General features: G+C 42.9%; 1 protein-coding gene across 8 annotated transcripts in view; it reads left to right on the top strand.

Moving 5' to 3' along the window:
* Window positions 1–16,672, top strand: part of myo16 (myosin XVI) — a 119,332-nt gene that overhangs the window by 29,472 nt on the left and 73,188 nt on the right. For all 8 annotated transcript variants that reach the window (XR_013974041.1, XM_080902503.1, XM_080902505.1 and 5 more), the window contains exons 3-4: window positions 4,497–4,567; window positions 6,481–6,624. Coding sequence is in view for 7 of the 8 variants with exons in the window: in XM_080902503.1 (XP_080758629.1) it covers window positions 4,497–4,567; window positions 6,481–6,624 (215 nt within the window). In the remaining variant the exon portion in view is untranslated. The remainder of the gene's footprint in view (window positions 1–4,496; window positions 4,568–6,480; window positions 6,625–16,672) is intronic.

Consider the following 16,672-nt stretch of genomic DNA (forward strand, 5'->3'; position numbering starts at 1 on the left):
TTTGCGGTCCCACTTTCCCTTTCCTGTCACAAATAAGCAATTTCAGTTTTTCTTTTTTTTCTTTTTGCAGGCATGATTTTACGAGGAGAATTCCAGTGCTTCATTGTAGAAAAAAGAAAGCGAGATAAAATATGCACCAGCACCATTTGTCTGAGAGTTGTCTTTTAGAGTAATGTGTTTCTTTCACTGGAGGACGCAACTTAAACAAAGTTGCAAGTCAACATTTATGGAGGGGTTTTGTCTATTAAATACTTCAAATACTGTGAGCATGCATTGCCCCCCTTTGGTGGCATTTATTACATGGTTACAGAAGCTGAATTCCATTACATGGCCTTTTCTGGGGATAAGTAGGCAGTGGTTCCCTGTTCCCTCTTACAAGACTCATTATCTATTTGAAAACTCTACACTTGTGTTTTTCCATCATGAATGAAACAAAGGAGGAATGAAAAACTCATTTCAAAAACATGGGGCAGTGAGGTGAGACGGCCCCCCGTTTGTGATCATGACTCTGTGATAAGGACCCAAGAGACAGACGCATTTATAAGAGTAAGGGATTTGAACGTAATCTCATATAGGGCTGCCAAGGAATGATAGTTTACATGAGAAGAATGTGTCTGGTTGCCATACGAAGAAAATTGGCAATGCTGATGTAAGTGGCACATTATGGAGCGCACATTACAGAGATTTGATCAGATTCATAGAATGTCAGGGTACAGCAAGAGAAAGAAGAGCCACAGAATTGAAAAGAGAGCCATGAGAAAAGTACATCCAACCTTGCACTGTATCTGCACAACAGTCAGCGTGGGGCATTGTATCTATTTCAAGCAGTTCCAGTTCAACAATATGTAAATCTAATTTTCCTGAGTGGAGAACTGCTTTTTTAACAGTGAACTGCACATACTTTGCAATATACTGTGTAGGCAAAAGGTCCTGAAGGTGCTGAACACAAGCATGAGTTAATATCTAAATGAAAGCATGGATTTTCAGGAGAGTTACTGATTAACTTCATGTACAGTTTTATGTATTGGATGTAGCTGTATTTATAATATCTTACTGTAGGGATGTAACTGTGAAGTATTTTTTCCATGGAAGAAGAAGAAGGCCAATAAGATGTCACAGGTTTGGCTTTTAAGAATCTGAGTAGTTATCAAGGTCATAATGCTCTATTCATGTCCACCTGTCAATCTGTAGCTAATTTAGATTTCTCTCTCATCTTTCTCTTCTCTCTCCGTCGTGCTTACTCTTTTTCTATCAGGTCCTATGTGGTTGCCATGGAAACTGCACATACGTCTTGAACAGCTGTTTTGTGGTTGTCCAGAAAAGATAGTTGACTTTAGTTTTTGCGCACTCTTCATTTCACTGCCTGATTGAAGGGTGGCACACTTACATACACCGACTCACATATAAAAATTAATAAATATATAAAGACAGTTAATGTTGTGGCTGTGCTGTGAGATAAATATATAGCTGCCACAACTCCAGGGTTCCTTTTGCATTTTAGTTACGTGATAATGTGGCATCACCTCATAATGTAAAACAGCTCGTCGTTAGTAGCTTTAAGACAAACAGTGTCATGCATCCCTTTTGCTATTGACTTGACAAATGGCTTTCTCCTTTTGTAGTTGAAATCCCATTACCTTATTGGGATTATAGAGTTATCAAGAACTAATTTAGTCTGTCAAGCCATGATTTAAACTATGGATTCACACTGTTTCATCTTTCTTCAATAAACTTTGCTTGTGTTAATCGTTACTTCTGTGTATGCAGGACTTTGACAGATCCTTTGTAAAGATGATTCCATAGGAACAAACAGGGGATAAAATTCAATACATTCAGGTTTTTTTGGAAGCTCATGGTATTAAATTTGACTTTCCCCTGCCTACTGTTTCTGCACTTAGTTATTGTAAAGACTTAGTGACACAAAGAGGGAATGTTGCACTAAAAAGACTCAAACTTTGGGTGACACCTACCTGAGCTGTCTAAATCAGGCTTCTGAAGTTCTGTATAAACTTTATCTGAACTTTGGATTATACCATGTTTATGCTGAGAACAAAGTCTTGGGATTTTGTTTGCTATTGTCTTCCATTATTTGACGTACGTTAGACAGGGATAATTGGATGCCCCTAGTTTGACTTGACAGGAATATTGCCTACAGGAAGCAAAACTTGTTTCAGTGTTCATAGATAGATAGATAGATACTTTATTGATCCTACAAGGGAAATTGTTGTGTTACAGCAGCATTATAAAGTATAAAGTATAAAAATAGTACAGTCTGCAATAAACATCAGTTAAGTTAAAGTGCCAAAGGCACCTGGTAAGAGCCTTATGCTATGGAGATAAATACAGCAATGATCAAAAGCAAAAAAAATGTACAAATGAAGTTAGTTAAAAAAAAACAGCGAAAGTAAGACTGACATTGTAAGAAAGCAGTGCAAATTACAATAATAAATAATAACTGTTATCTTAATCTAAGCTACATAAAGGTATAATACAAAATATGTTTGGGATCATAAGACACACAAAGCATTTTTAAATGAAAGCCTTCAATATTAGTGATATTTAGCATAGCTGGCAGCTTTACTACTAATGCACACAACAGATGGACACGCGTGCAACAGTACTATTGATTCCCGATGGCCATATTGTCAGACAAACATTTTTTCCCCATTTGCTACTTGATGACATTATGAACCACTTGACCCTTGACCTGTCTGCAGCTGTGGGCCATAAAATCCAGGCAGGTTGAATGAAAGCTCCTTACTAACTAACTCCATCAGTTGGGTCATTTTAAAACCCGAGTTTATCCTAACCAGGAAAATATACCAACCTTCAATATACCAACTTTTACCATTTGTGAATCACAAGATGCTTTACATTCTTAAAAACTGCCCTTCTGAGTTCACTGATGAGTTGTGATATATTGTTTAATAGACAAGAAAGCAGGAACATTATCAATTCCCCCGTAACTAATTCAGCTTTAGATGTACTTTAATTGATGTTTTACAGTCTTGTGTCTCCACAGCATATGGAGACTTGAGGAGATAATTATGCTGATTGGATCCAGCACTGGTCTGTTTATTACTCATCCACCACTTAAATGCTATTAAGCACTGCAGCCATGAGAAGAATGGAAAAACATTCTTTGTATAATGTCTGGCTTGCTTGATATGTGTGCATGTGCCTCTACAATGATAGGCCAACCAAGTGATTAGTGAATATCCTCTTCTTCCATCTCACCCTTTCCCCTTTCTTATACCAACACATGAACCCTCTGCACACCAACCCCCTGCATGTCCTCCTGCGTTACATCCATCAACCTTTCCTGCAGTCGTCTTTTCCTCCTTTCTGACGACTCCATGGGCAAAATGCTTTTCTCAATATATCCACTATCCCTGCTCTGTATGTGTCCCAAATGATCTCAGCCTTTAACTTTGTCTTCAAACTGCTCAGCCTAAGTTGTCACTCTCATATACTCATTTCTAATCTTGTTTTCAGGTCTGCCATGTCCAAACCATACATCATATTACGTTAGATTGATAAATGTTTAAATTATTGAGATTTTATTTTACTTTGCTTAATATCTGAAGATAATTCTGAATTTTTATTGCCAACCAGCTCATTGTTAATTGTTCCCTGATTTCTGATGTGGTGTTTTAGTTCGTTAACATATATTGTAGTTGTGGATGGTGTGTAAATGCACGATGCACACTTCAAACAGTTATCTGTGTTTATAAAATACACATATTTATCGCAGGTGAATCCATTTGCAATGCTAGTAAATTTTAAGACAGTAATGTTTAACAGATCCTTTCCTTTAGATTTTAGCAAAAACTTTAAAGTGTAATATTTTGCCATGGCTCTGTGTGCCATGCGTTTGTGTATGTGGCATATGTGGTGGGATTGTGTGACAGTGTTGGTATAAGGTCTTCCTCGGTTCAGTCAGCAGCCGTCTAGTGCTGTCAGTGTCACTGAATTCACATGTGTCCAAACTACAGCGCTCCACCTGCCTTTCTTTTTGACTATCAGTCTCTATTCATCTGTCACACACCCCAGTGTCCTGTCGCTCTCGCTCTGTCACTGTGTGCTGCTACGTTCACATTTATTTCTTTAAAAACACATCAAATTTATAGCAAAATCTTAGGACCCTGCTTATCTGTGTTAACCATGTCTGCTTATCTGTTTATGTCTGACTGTGTCAGCTTGTTTGTAATGGTTTATGTTTCCTTTAGTCGATCTGTGTCAGTGTGTTATTGGGTTGCGTGGCTCGCTGTTGCCCCAGCAGCAGGTCAGAAAACAGGGGTTACCAAACATGCACGCACAACTTAACACTGATCCGCACTGACGTAACAAGGACAGTCAGAGGACACTCACTCGACACACATCGGTTTTGATAGTGATGCCTGTGTTTGCGTATGTGTCTACTGTGCTTGCCTTAAGCACGCTGCCTGTCCTCGCAAACAGCAGGTGCTAACATATGGATGTTTGGTGTGTTGCAGTGTTGCGCCTCCTGAAAGAAGGTGTTGACCCCAACACTCCCATTTCCTCTGGAGGATCCTTGCTACACTTGGTAAGATATGTCCCTAACAGGAAGTGGCATTTTTTACACTCACATTCATCTTCCCTGGAATTCCTGCATTTCTAATGCACAGATTTAAAAAATCAGGACATTGTTATGTGTCCTCACAGAATGATATTGTCACTCATATAAATGTAACATGTTTATACTTATAACCGTTGTCCATGCCTTTATTTTTGCAAAAATGTATTACATTCCTCCGTGACAGTGGCAAAATTTTATTTACTACTGCTGGACATTTTTCCATATTTACAACTTATTAGTGTATGTGCACTGAACCACTCCTGTGGTTCCAATAAATCTAACAATACAGGGAGTGCAGAATTATTAGGCAAGTTGTATTTTTGAGGAATAATGTTATTATTGAACAACAACCATGTTCTCAATGAACCCAAAAACTCATTAATATCAAAGCTGAATGTTTTTGGAAGTAGTTTTTAGTTTGTTTTTAGTTTTAGCTATTTTAGGGGTATATCATTGTGTGCAGGTGACTATTACTGTGCATAATTATTAGGCAACTTAACAAAAAACAAATATATACCCATTTCAATTATTGATTTTTACCAGTGAAACCAATATAACATCTCCACATTCACAAATATACATTTCTGACATTCAAAAACAAAACAAAAACCAATCAGCGACCAATATAGCCACCTTTCTTTGCAAGGACACTCAAAAGCCTGCCATCCATGGATTCTGTCAGTGTTTTGATCTGTTCACCATCAACATTGCATGCAGCAGCAACCACAGCCTCCCAGACACTGTTCAGAGAGGTGTACTGTTTTCCCTCCTTGTAAATCTCACATTTGATGATGGACCACAGGTTCTCAATGGGGTTCAGATCAGGTGAACAAGGAGGCCATGTCATTAGTTTTTCTTCTTTTATACCCTTTCTTGCCAGCCACGCTGTGGAGTACTTGGACGCGTGTGATGGAGCATTGTCCTGCATGAAAATCATGTTTTTCTTGAAGGATGCAGACTTCTTCCTGTACCACTGCTTGAAGAAGGTGTCTTCCAGAAACTGGCAGTAGGACTGGGAGTTGAGCTTGACTCCATCCTCAACCTGAAAAGGCCCCACAAGCTCATCTTTGATGATACCAGCCCAAACCAGTACTCCACCTCCACCTTGCTGGCGTCTGAGTCGGACTGGAGCTCTCTGCCCTTTACCAATCCAGCCACGGGCCCATCCATCTGGCCCATCAAGACTCACTCTCATTTCATCAGTCCATAAAACCTTAGAAAAACCAGTCTTGAGATATTTCTTGGCCCAGTCTTGATGTTTCAGCTTGTGTGTCTTGTTCAGTGGTGGTCGTCTTTCAGCCTTTCTTACCTTGGCCATGTCTCTGAGTATTGCACACCTTGTGCTTTTGGGCACTCCAGTGATGTTGCAGCTCTGAAATATGGCCAAACTGGTGGCAAGTGGCATCTTGGCAGCTGCACGCTTGACTTTTCTCAGTTCATGGGCAGTTATTTTGCGCCTTGGTTTTTCCACACGCTTCTTGCGACCCTGTTGACTATTTTGAATGAAACGCTTGATTGTTCGATGATCACGCTTCAGAAGCTTTGTAATTTTGAGACTGCTGCATCCCTCTGCAAGATATCTCACTATTTTTGACTTTTCTGAGCCTGTCAAGTCCTTCTTTTGACCCATTTTGCCAAAGGAAAGGACGTTGCCTAATAATTATGCACACCTGATATAGGGTGTTGATGTCATTAGACCACACCCCTTCTCATTACAGAGATGCACATCACCTAATATGCTTCATTGGTAGTAGGCTTTCGAGCCTATACAGCTTGGAGTAAGACAACATGCATGAAGAGGATGATGTGGACAAAATACTCATTTGCCTAATAATTCTGCACTCCCTGTACTGTAATTTCCTTCTTTTTGCATTCTGCAGTGTGCCCGCCATGACAATGTCTTTGCAGCAGAACTTCTGATTGAACGAGGCTTGAGCGTCAACCTGCAGGACGAAGACCTGTGGACAGCCCTACATGTAGCCTGTGTGTGTGACCATGCTGATATGGTGCTGCTGCTGCTGGTGGTGAGAAACACACATTAAAACATGACCATGCAGTATATTGGAAGGAAAAAAGAAAACATACAGAGACATTCAAGGACACACGTTTTGGCTGTAGTTGTAATTTTCTGGTTGATCTTTGCAATTCCAAGTGTGTCAGCTACAAATTAGATTAGTGTGTTGGACCTGGTTGGTACTCACGCTTCATTTAGAAGTAGCTTTGAACTACTGGCTCACATTAGTCATCAAGAATTTTCTGTCCAAGTGGAGCATCTTCCATTGATGAGGGGTTTTGTGTGGCTGAGGATCTGAAACAGAGCTTTTTATTCTTTCACAAATCCAGTTGAATCTCCGAAAATTAGGATATTTGGAATTCGGCATTTGCATCATATCAAAGAGAGACTATTCTGTGGAGAATGTCTTGACAAGAGCCCTGGTTGTACTGATTAGGTCCATAATGAGAGCAGTGCCAGCTGTAAGGGAGGGCATGCACATGAAGCCCAGTCACTGAGTGGGCTGAGTTTGCTGCGCTGGTGTTGATTAGACGCAGAGAGGGTTGCATGTGGTGTAGAACTGTGTAGAATCCAGTGGATTCTGGTTCTGCTGATTGGGTCCTGAGTGATTGGTGTTTCCTGTCTGTGGGAAAGGGAAGAGATTTTCCTGGGAGGAATGTATACGTTTGAAGTATTTCCCAGGAAAAAAGAATACAGATAATTAATAGTGTTTGTGTATTTGCGTGCATTTAATATCCCTACAAGCATGTGGGGTGCCTAGTTTGCTTAGGGAGGGTGTCCTGTATGTATCTCAAATGCACTTTAATGCAGTGACTTGTGTTTTCGGGGGCTTTCATGATGGGCAATGCCATGGGAGAGAAAGAGATAGAGACAGAGATTGATTCTGTACTTTTCCCGTTCGCTATCAGGAAAGAACTAGTTCCTCATAAATTGGGCCATATTGACGCATAACTCTGCTCTGTTGGAAGAGAACAGGGGAAGAGGGAAGAAAAAGGAAGAACATTTGTTAGAAATTAAAAACTATGAGAAGTTCAGACATTTTTACAGCTTAGATAAGATAAGATAAGATAACTCTTTATTGTCATTGCACAGTCATACATAGTACAGTAGTACAATGAAATTGGAAAAACTGTCCTACGTCGGCACTACATATAACACAACACGACACGATATGACACATCACAACGTAACAAACAACACAACACAGTATATTAACTTAGTATAAAAAAGAAGAATAAGTGTATGTGTATTGCACACTGTTATTATTGCACATTAATTATTATTGCACCTTGTTATAAATATAAATATTATTGTTATCGTTTTAAACATTGTTACCTCCCCCTAAAAAGTCCAGGGAGGTATCCAGTCAGGTCAGCTATTTACATTGATCAGGGCTATTGCCCTGTTGTAAAAGCTGTCCTTGAGTCTATTTGTTCGGGACCTCAGCAGCCTGAACCTCCTGCCAGACGGCAGCAGCTTAAACACCCGGTGTCCTGGGTGTGTGCAGTCCCGTAGGATGCTGCGTGCCCTCTTGAGACAGCGAGTGCTGTACAGGTCCTTCAGGGAGGGAAGAGGATGTCCAATGATTTTTTGGGCCATGTTGATGACCCTCTGGAGTGCCTTTCTGTGTGCTGTGGTGCAGCTGGAGAACCACACACCGATGCAATATGTCAGCACACTTTCAATGGAGCAGCGGTAGAAGACGGTCAGCAGCTCCTTCTTCAGGTCCATTTTTCTGAGGATTCTCAGAAAGTGGAGACGCTGTTGGGCCTTCTTTAAGACCGCAGAGGTGTTAGAGCTCCATTGGAGGTCTGTGTCTATGTGCACACCCAGAAACTTGAAACTGGAGACCCTTTCTACGCACTCCCCGTTGATGCTGACAGGCTGCAGCTCGGACTTCCTCCTTCTGAAGTCAACTACCAGTTCTTTTGTTTTGGTGGTATTGAGGTCCAGGTTGTTGTCTGCACACCAATCTGACAGCCTCTGAACTTCAGCTCTGTATGCAGTCTCATCTCCCCCTGAGATGAGCCCCACCACAGTGGTATCATCTGCAAACTTGATGACTGTGTTGTCTGGGTGGGAACTAACACAGTCATGTGTGTACAGAGTGTACAGTAGGGGACTCAGTACACAGCCTTGTGGAGAGCCGGTGTTGAGGCTGAGGGCTGAGGAAAGATGAGGCCCCACTCTAACTCTCTGTACACGGTCTGAGAGGAAGTCTCTGATCCAGCGGCAGGTGGTGGAAGGAAGTCCAATTTCCAGCAGTTTATCTATTAGTCTGTGCGGGAGTATTGTATTGAAAGCAGAGCTAAAGTCAACAAAGAGCAGCCTGGCGTAACGGCCCTGCACTTCCAGGTGAGAGATGGTGGTGTGGAGCGTTGTAGCAATGGCATCTTCAGTTGATCTGTTAGCTCTGTATGCAAACTGGAGCGGGTCGAGTGTGGGTGGCAGGCAGGACATGATATGACGTCGGACCAGTTTCTCAAAGCACTTCATTATAACAGGTGTTAGAGCAACTGGTCGGTAGTCGTTGAGGCTGCTAATGTTAGTACGCTTTGGCAGTGGGACAATTGTGGCTGACTTTAGGCACGGCGGGATGCAGGACTGGGACAGTGAAGTGTTGAAGATCTTAGTGAAGACCCCTGCCAGCTGGTCTGCACACTCTTTTAGGACCTTTGCGGTTACCCCATCTGGTCCGGTGGCCTTCCTGGGGTTCACTGCCCTCAGTGTGCGCCTCACCTCATATTCCTGCACTATGAGGCTTGGGCTGCTGCTGTCCGATGTTTTTGCTGCTGCTGCCTCTGGTCCCTTCACCTCAAAGCGTGCGAAGAAGTGGTTCAGCTCCTCTGCAAGCTCCGCGTTACCCTCAGTCAACGTGGTATTGCCAGGTTTGTAGTTGGTTAAGTGCTGAACTCCCTGCCATACCTGTCGTGAGTTGTTGGTGGTGAAGTGGTCTTCGATCCTTCTCTTGTACGCTGCCTTGGCCTCTCTGATGCCTCTTTTCAACTGAGATCTGGCTGCACTGTACTGCATACCATCACCGGATCTAAAAGCGGCGTCACGTTGCTTCAGCAGGACCTGGACCTCTTTAGTCATCCAGGGTTTCTGGTTGGAATACACCCGGAATACACTTAAAATGGGTGCAGAAATTTATTGAAATATTAATCAGAATCAGAATCAGAATCAGAATACTTTATTGATCCCTGGGGGAAATTATTTTTTGTTACAGTGCTCCATTTTAAACCAACATTAAGACAAGACAGACAATACGCTAACTAAGAATAGTACAATATATACATATATATACATACATACATACATAAGTCACTTATAAATAAATAGTTGGAAAAGAAACATGTGTAGCTGTAGCAGCAAACAGTGTGTTAAGTGGATGCGTTGTACAGGGAGATGGCCACAGGCAGGAATGATTTCCTGTGTCGTTCAGTGGTGCTTTTCGGTAATCTCAGTCTCTCACTGAACGAGCTCCTGTGACTGACCAACATGTCATGGAGTGGGTGGGAGGTGTTATCCAACATTGTCTTTATCTTGGACAGCATCCGCCTCTCCGACACCACCTTGAGGGAGTCCAGCTCCATCCCCACAACATTGCTGGCCTTACGGATCAGTTTATTAAGTCTGTTGGCATCTGCGACCCTCAGCCTGCTCCCCCAGCATGCAACAGCATAGAGGATCGCACTGGCCACAACAGACTCATAGAAAATCCTCAGCATTTTCTGGCAGATGTTGAAGGACCTCAGTCGCCTCAAAAAATAGAGACGACTCTGGCCCTTCCTGTAAAGTGCTGTGGTGTTTTTAGCCCAGTCCAGTTTATTGTCAATGTGTACTCCAAGGTATTTATAGTCCTCCACAATGTCAACACTGACCCCCTGGATTGAAACAGGGGTCAAGTGTTTCCTGGTCTTCCTGAAGTCCACGATCAGTTCCTTGGTCTTTGCCACGTTGAGCTGCAGATGATTCTGCTCACACCACGTGACAAAGGAGTCGACCACAGCCCGGTACTCTGTCTCATCATCCCTGCTGATGCATCCAACCACCGCAGAGTCATCAGAAAACTTCTGAAGATGGCAGGTCTCTGTGCAGTGGCTGAAGTCTGTGGTGTAGAGGGTGAAGAGGAAGGGGGAGAGGACAGTCCCCTGTGGTGCCCCTGTGTTGCTAATCACCTTGTCAGACACACACTGTGGGAGACGTACATATTGTGGTCTTCCTGTCAGGTAATCAACAATCCAGGACACCAGAGAAGCATCCACCTGCATCGCTGCTAACTTATCACCCAGGAGGGTCGGCCTTATGGTGTTGAAAGCACTGGAAAAGTCAAAAAACATGACCCTCACAGTGCTCGCCGGCTGGTCCAGATGGGTGTAGACACGATTGAGCAGGTAGATGATGGCGTCCTCTGTTCCGAGACGAGGCTGATAAGCGAACTGAAGGGGATCCAGATGTGGTCTTACTATGGGTCGCAGCTGGTCCAGGATGAGCCTTTCCAGGGTCTTCATGATGTGGGAGGTCAGTGCCACGGGCCTGTAATCCTGGGGGCCACTGGGACGAGGCGTCTTTGGTACAGGGACGAGGCATGATGTCTTCCACATCACCGGGACCCTCTGCAGACTCAGACTCAGCATAAACAGTTTATGAAAAACTCCACACAGCTGGGGGGCACAGGTCTTGAGGACAAGGGGACTCACTCCGTCTGGTCCAGCAGACTTGCCTGAGTGAAGTCTCCTCATTTGCATCTCAACCTGGTATTGAGTGAAGGTGATGGGTGGGGGAGGGGTGTCAGGAATCTCACAGGAGGCAACATGTGAAGAGAGAGGCTGGCACAGTGGTGTGGCTCTGGATTCCAGGCTGACTGCAGGTGAGGTTGTGGGGGTGGGAGCAGACACTGTGGTGTCGAATCTATTGAAAAACAGATTCAACTCGTCGGCTCTATTCTCACCTCCCTCAGCTCCCCTGCTGTTGGTTGGCCTGAATCCAGTGATGGTCTTCATGCCCCTCCACACCTCTCTCATGCTGTTCTGCTGGAGTTTCCACTCCAGCTTCCTCCTGTAATTGTCCTTAGCCTCTCTGATCTTGTCCTTTAGTAACACCTGGATCTTCCTCACCTCCTCTTTGTTGCCCCCTCTGAAAGCCCTCTTCTTGTTGTTGAGGAGGGCTTTGATGTCCTTAGTCACCCACGGCTTGTTATTTGGGTAACAATGAACAGTCTGAGCTGGAACAATGGAGTCGGTGCAGAAAGTTATGTAGCCTGTGATACACTCAGTAAGCCCATTGATGTCCTCGGCGTGAGGCTCACAGAGTGTTTCCCAGTCGGTCACCTCGAAACAGCCCTGTAGTTCCGCTATTGCCTCCTCTGACCACCTCCTAACAGTCCTGGTGGTCACAGGTTCCCTCCTCACAATTGGCACATAGCGGGGGGTGAGGTGAATCAGGTTATGATCTGACCTACCAAGTGGGGGGAGGGAGGAGGAGCTGTATGCATCCTTAACGTTAGCATACAGTAAGTCTAAAGTTTTCTCTCCCCTGGTGGGACAGTCCACATATTGTTTGAATGTTGGTAGTGTATTGTCCAGTGATACATGGTTGAAGTCACCCGAGATCACAATAAAGGCACTCGGGTGCTGAGTCTGTAGCCGAGCTATGGCAGAGTGGATAGTGTCACATGCAGCTGTGGGGTTAGCAGAGGGGGGAACATAGACAGCCACCAAGATGACGTGAGAGAATTCCCTGGGTAAATAATACGGCCTGAGTCCAACAGCACACAGTTCAGTGTCCGGGCAACAAATCCTTTCTTTGATTGTTATGTTGGCAGGGTTACACCACCGGTTGTTAACTAAAACAGCAAGCCCACCTCCTTTACGCTTACCGCTAGCGATGCTGTCCCTGTCCGCCCGAACAGTGTGGAAGCCTTCCACGGAAGCATTCTCATCGGGAATGTCCTGGTGCAGCCATGATTCGGTGAAACACATCAGGCTACACTCTCGGTATTCCCTCTGACTCCGTACCAGTGCTGAGAGCTCGTCGATTTTAATTGCCAACGATCGCACATTTCCCATCACGATAGACGGCAGACACGGTTTAAACCTCCTCCTCGCTTCGAGCCTCCGCTGTCTCACCGTCACCTTTTTTCTTCTCTTCTGTCCTTGACCTCTGCATCCCCGATGTGTTTTCCTCCAAATTTCAGCTGGTACTTCTGCGGGCCTGGCCAGCGAGCCGGCCGGCATCAGGGCGATCAGCTGATCTCTGGAGTAAACAGTCCGTGCGTGTAGGAGATGTGCCGCGGTCCCGTTCCATGATAAAAGTAACAGTTCCACGGCCACCAGAAGAACAAAAACTCTCTCAATCCACATGATTGAGTAAGAGATAGAAAACGGAGGAAAATACAAGTCAGAAAAAAAAAAGAATACGTAAGAAAAAAGAGCTAAACTAAGAGAAAAGCAGGAGCGACTGTAACAGGCTGCACGCTGGTTGGCGCATGCGCACTTTTTAAGACACAAGGGATCACAGTAAATTAAACAAACATTGACTTTGTGTGATTTTAGCTTGAGCATTATTATTTGGTGTTATGTGTATTTTGTTCTTGTAAATTTCTTTGTCAGGTCTTTTCTGGAATTCTTAAGTGCATTCAGACACTGTTCATCTGCTGCAGACTGGTTTTTAGACCTGCAACCTATTTTGTCCTCAACTTGTCCTCTGATTTTTTAAATTTATCACTGGTTAAAAAATACTATTTTATCCTCTTCAAATTTTGTTATATTTGAAATTTTTTGTAGATTCAGTTAAAGAAACAGGAATAAACGATGTTGTTTTTGCAACAGGTTTCTAGTAATAAAGTATATAATAATAATAATATTTAAAATGAGTTCTTTGGTAAGCTGTCTGTTATGTGTAGACACATGAGTTAGGTTGCTTTTTATGCTTAGTAGTGTTAAGTGGTGTAATAAGCCAGAAAAAAAACATTCCTCTGAAAATGGTACAAGGATTGGGCTGAAATTGAGTGAAAAAGCAGCCAATGTCCAAAGAAAAACCTTGAAAGACCTTCAGAAAACCTGGAGAAATGCTCAGGACCACTGGAACCCAAAGAAGAAATGAGGGCTAGCTCAAGACTTTTGCACAGTACTGTATTTGGCTTTGCTTGTGCTTTCTGTGAGTGTGTCCCTGCGCATGCTCGTGACAACATTTGGGTGAAAGGAAGAAAACACTTTCCAACATTTGAGTTTTCAAAATGGTGCAAATTTCCTTGGGGTGAATTTTTCACTTCATAGTAAGACAAACGCTCGAGTTTCTTTTTTCTGCTATGAACAGCAAGGGAGTATAATTTCTGAAAGGAGAACCCAAGCTCTTTCAGTCTACCATGGCAAAAATAGCTTTAGTCCAACAGTATTTCCGACAGAGATCCAATATCCCTTTTCTTCTGTTTATTCATTTTGACACCCAACTCCTTCACCGCAGACTCTTGCCAATTTCCAGTCTTTCTGCTCTGTTGTCAGGCTGTTCCCTCGTCAGAGCTCTAATTGCAAGCTCTTCCCTGTGAATGTAACGGCTTTATTTAACAATGGCCTCACTCGAGGAGCTCGACTGGCACCCTTATCTTTGATTGGCACAAGAAGGAATAATGTTGCTAGTATATACTAATCTATTGTCTCCACTCCATCATCTCTTTTGCTATTTCCCTCCTTTTGTCCTCTGTTTCCCTGTCCTTGATTTCCAGTTCCTTCTCAGAGCAACAGAGTGCTTTTTTTGCTGACAGAGATGTTACCAAGCTTGTCATGTGGAAAAGTAGAGGGATGGGGGGAATGATTAGAAATATGAGTGAATTCCTTTTCTGCATCCGGATTGGCAGTAATGTTAATTCTCTTATCTCCTCCCTCCAAACAGCAGGAGAGCGAGCCATTTCTAAGCTCTGTCATTCCCAGCCCATTTCCAAACCCCTTCCAGAAACCATTGACACTCCAGTTCTGGTAAATGTTTGTTATTGACACCCTAGTAGGATTAACTCGCAGTTCAGAGTGGAAAATGCTACAGCTATATTTCCCAAAATTTATAAAATGGGAATAAAGATTCAAATATTTGCAGATCTTTAAAACCCTTTGTTTAATTGTAAATAGGACAGAGGCTAAAATTCATATTTCAGTTGCTCAGCAGTTTAGAGGCTTCTTTTTTGCACTTTTTGTTCCATCCCAACCAAATGTTTTCAGCAAGTAACAGGAGTTGACTGCAGGCAGGTCCTTTTAGAACCCAAGCTCTTTAACTATGAAGCCATGTGACTGGTATACATTTAGACAGGCCTGTCCTGACACAGGTGTCGTCGAGATGGCAGCATCTGTGAAAGCACGATTGGTGCCTTCACAGACATGCAACATACACTAACACACCCCCAGTGTCACTGGAAATGTTGGAATTTCTGTGAAAGTCAGATTGTTCCTCTTGTCTTTAGTCTGGAGGCTCTGTTTTGGTTCCTGTCAAAGTTTCTACCTTTTGAAACAAAACCACTTCTGTTTTTTTTTCCTTTTATTTTCTCATTTTCTGTGAAATGCTACACAGCAAAATCTCCAGTGTTAATTTAACACTGGAGATTTTGCTGTGTAGCTTTCAGTCTTGTGCTAGGAGAGGAATGGAATCACGTGATCGACTGGAAGCAGTTTCTCTTGCAAAATGTAATTTCCTGTCTTACTGCTCAAAATCCAGCACGGGTACAGTCGTTGAATTAACCCACTTTCCATGCTTGTAAATAATGAATTTAGAACTTGTGAACTCCGAGTCCTTTGAAGTCAGACGTTTAACAGCAAGCCTCTGGCTGCACTGAACTTCACTTGACATCAGTTGAAATCACTCTCTCTGCCTCTCTACTAATAATGCAGTGCAACCCCCAAACATCACAGTGGTTCATCAGGCAACTGTTGCTTAGTCGTTTAGTGCATTATAAGCTAGGTCCCAGAAAACTGCTCGTAATATTAGCAGGAAATGTATTACGTACTCTTTATTTTGGGACATTCATATTTGCATTCATCGGGTAGATTTTCATCCCCCTCGCTTTTTCATTCAACCTATACTTTTGACAATTTTTTTTTTTATATTCATTTTTGTTTTTCAGTAGAATGAAAAGATTTTCTGTGCTGCACATTACTTAAAATCTTTATGAAATCATGACTCCTTATTTTCCTGCAACATCTGCTCTTTTTGTAAAAGCAAGCAAAATTGTCACAAAAGTAAAACATGGGAACAGAAGAGTAGGTTGAAGGTCTAAATGATTCTATGTGTACAGAGCAGATTGCACTGCTGTTCTGAGCTGTGGTTGGGGCTATGGCTATGATCCGACTACAATCGATTTCAGTAAAAGTAGCATTTTTTTTGTCTAGGCTACATAAATTGTCAGAAGAACAGCTGTAGACAGCTGTATTGATTAAGACAGAAGCTTACTGGTCTGTCAGACATACGTTGGACTGATGCCTCATCGTATGCGAGCTGTCAGGCTGGTTAGCTTTTCACACCGAAGGTGTCCAGCTCAGCAGTAACTACCCCAGGGACAGCTTTCAACACACATTTACTAGTTGTTATTGATTTTTAGCAGTCACTGTGTTTAACAACTGCCATTATGAACCACAGGGAGTTTGGCATTAACAGATTTCCATCTCTGGGATGTCTTTGGTGGATCCATCATAATGGTGCTGGCTTGTGTGGGGCTCACAACTCAACTTTATAACCCCTTTGCACTACGCTTGACTGCCAGACAACACAAACCCATTTATATCTGTCAGCAATTATCATGTGTGATTTATGTCACTGGATTGGTGGTGCCTAGTGCTCCTGCTTCATAATCTGTGTCTGTTGGCTGAGGTCTGTGTGCCATAATACCTTTTTTTGTTCCTAAATGACAGTTGGTTGTTATTGTTAGAACTTGTACAGCTAAACCAGCATTTTTACATTCATACAATGAGTTTCTCTGCTGATTTCCTTCTTGTGATTGTTTCACTCTCGGATGAAAAGCCCTGTCTTATAACAGTATCAGGTGCAGGATTATGTCCTGCTTGTGCAGTTTTAAC

This window comes from Rhamphochromis sp. 'chilingali' (genome assembly GCF_963969265.1).
Source record: "Rhamphochromis sp. 'chilingali' genome assembly, chromosome: 14".
Taxonomy (NCBI): domain Eukaryota; kingdom Metazoa; phylum Chordata; class Actinopteri; order Cichliformes; family Cichlidae; genus Rhamphochromis; species Rhamphochromis sp. 'chilingali'.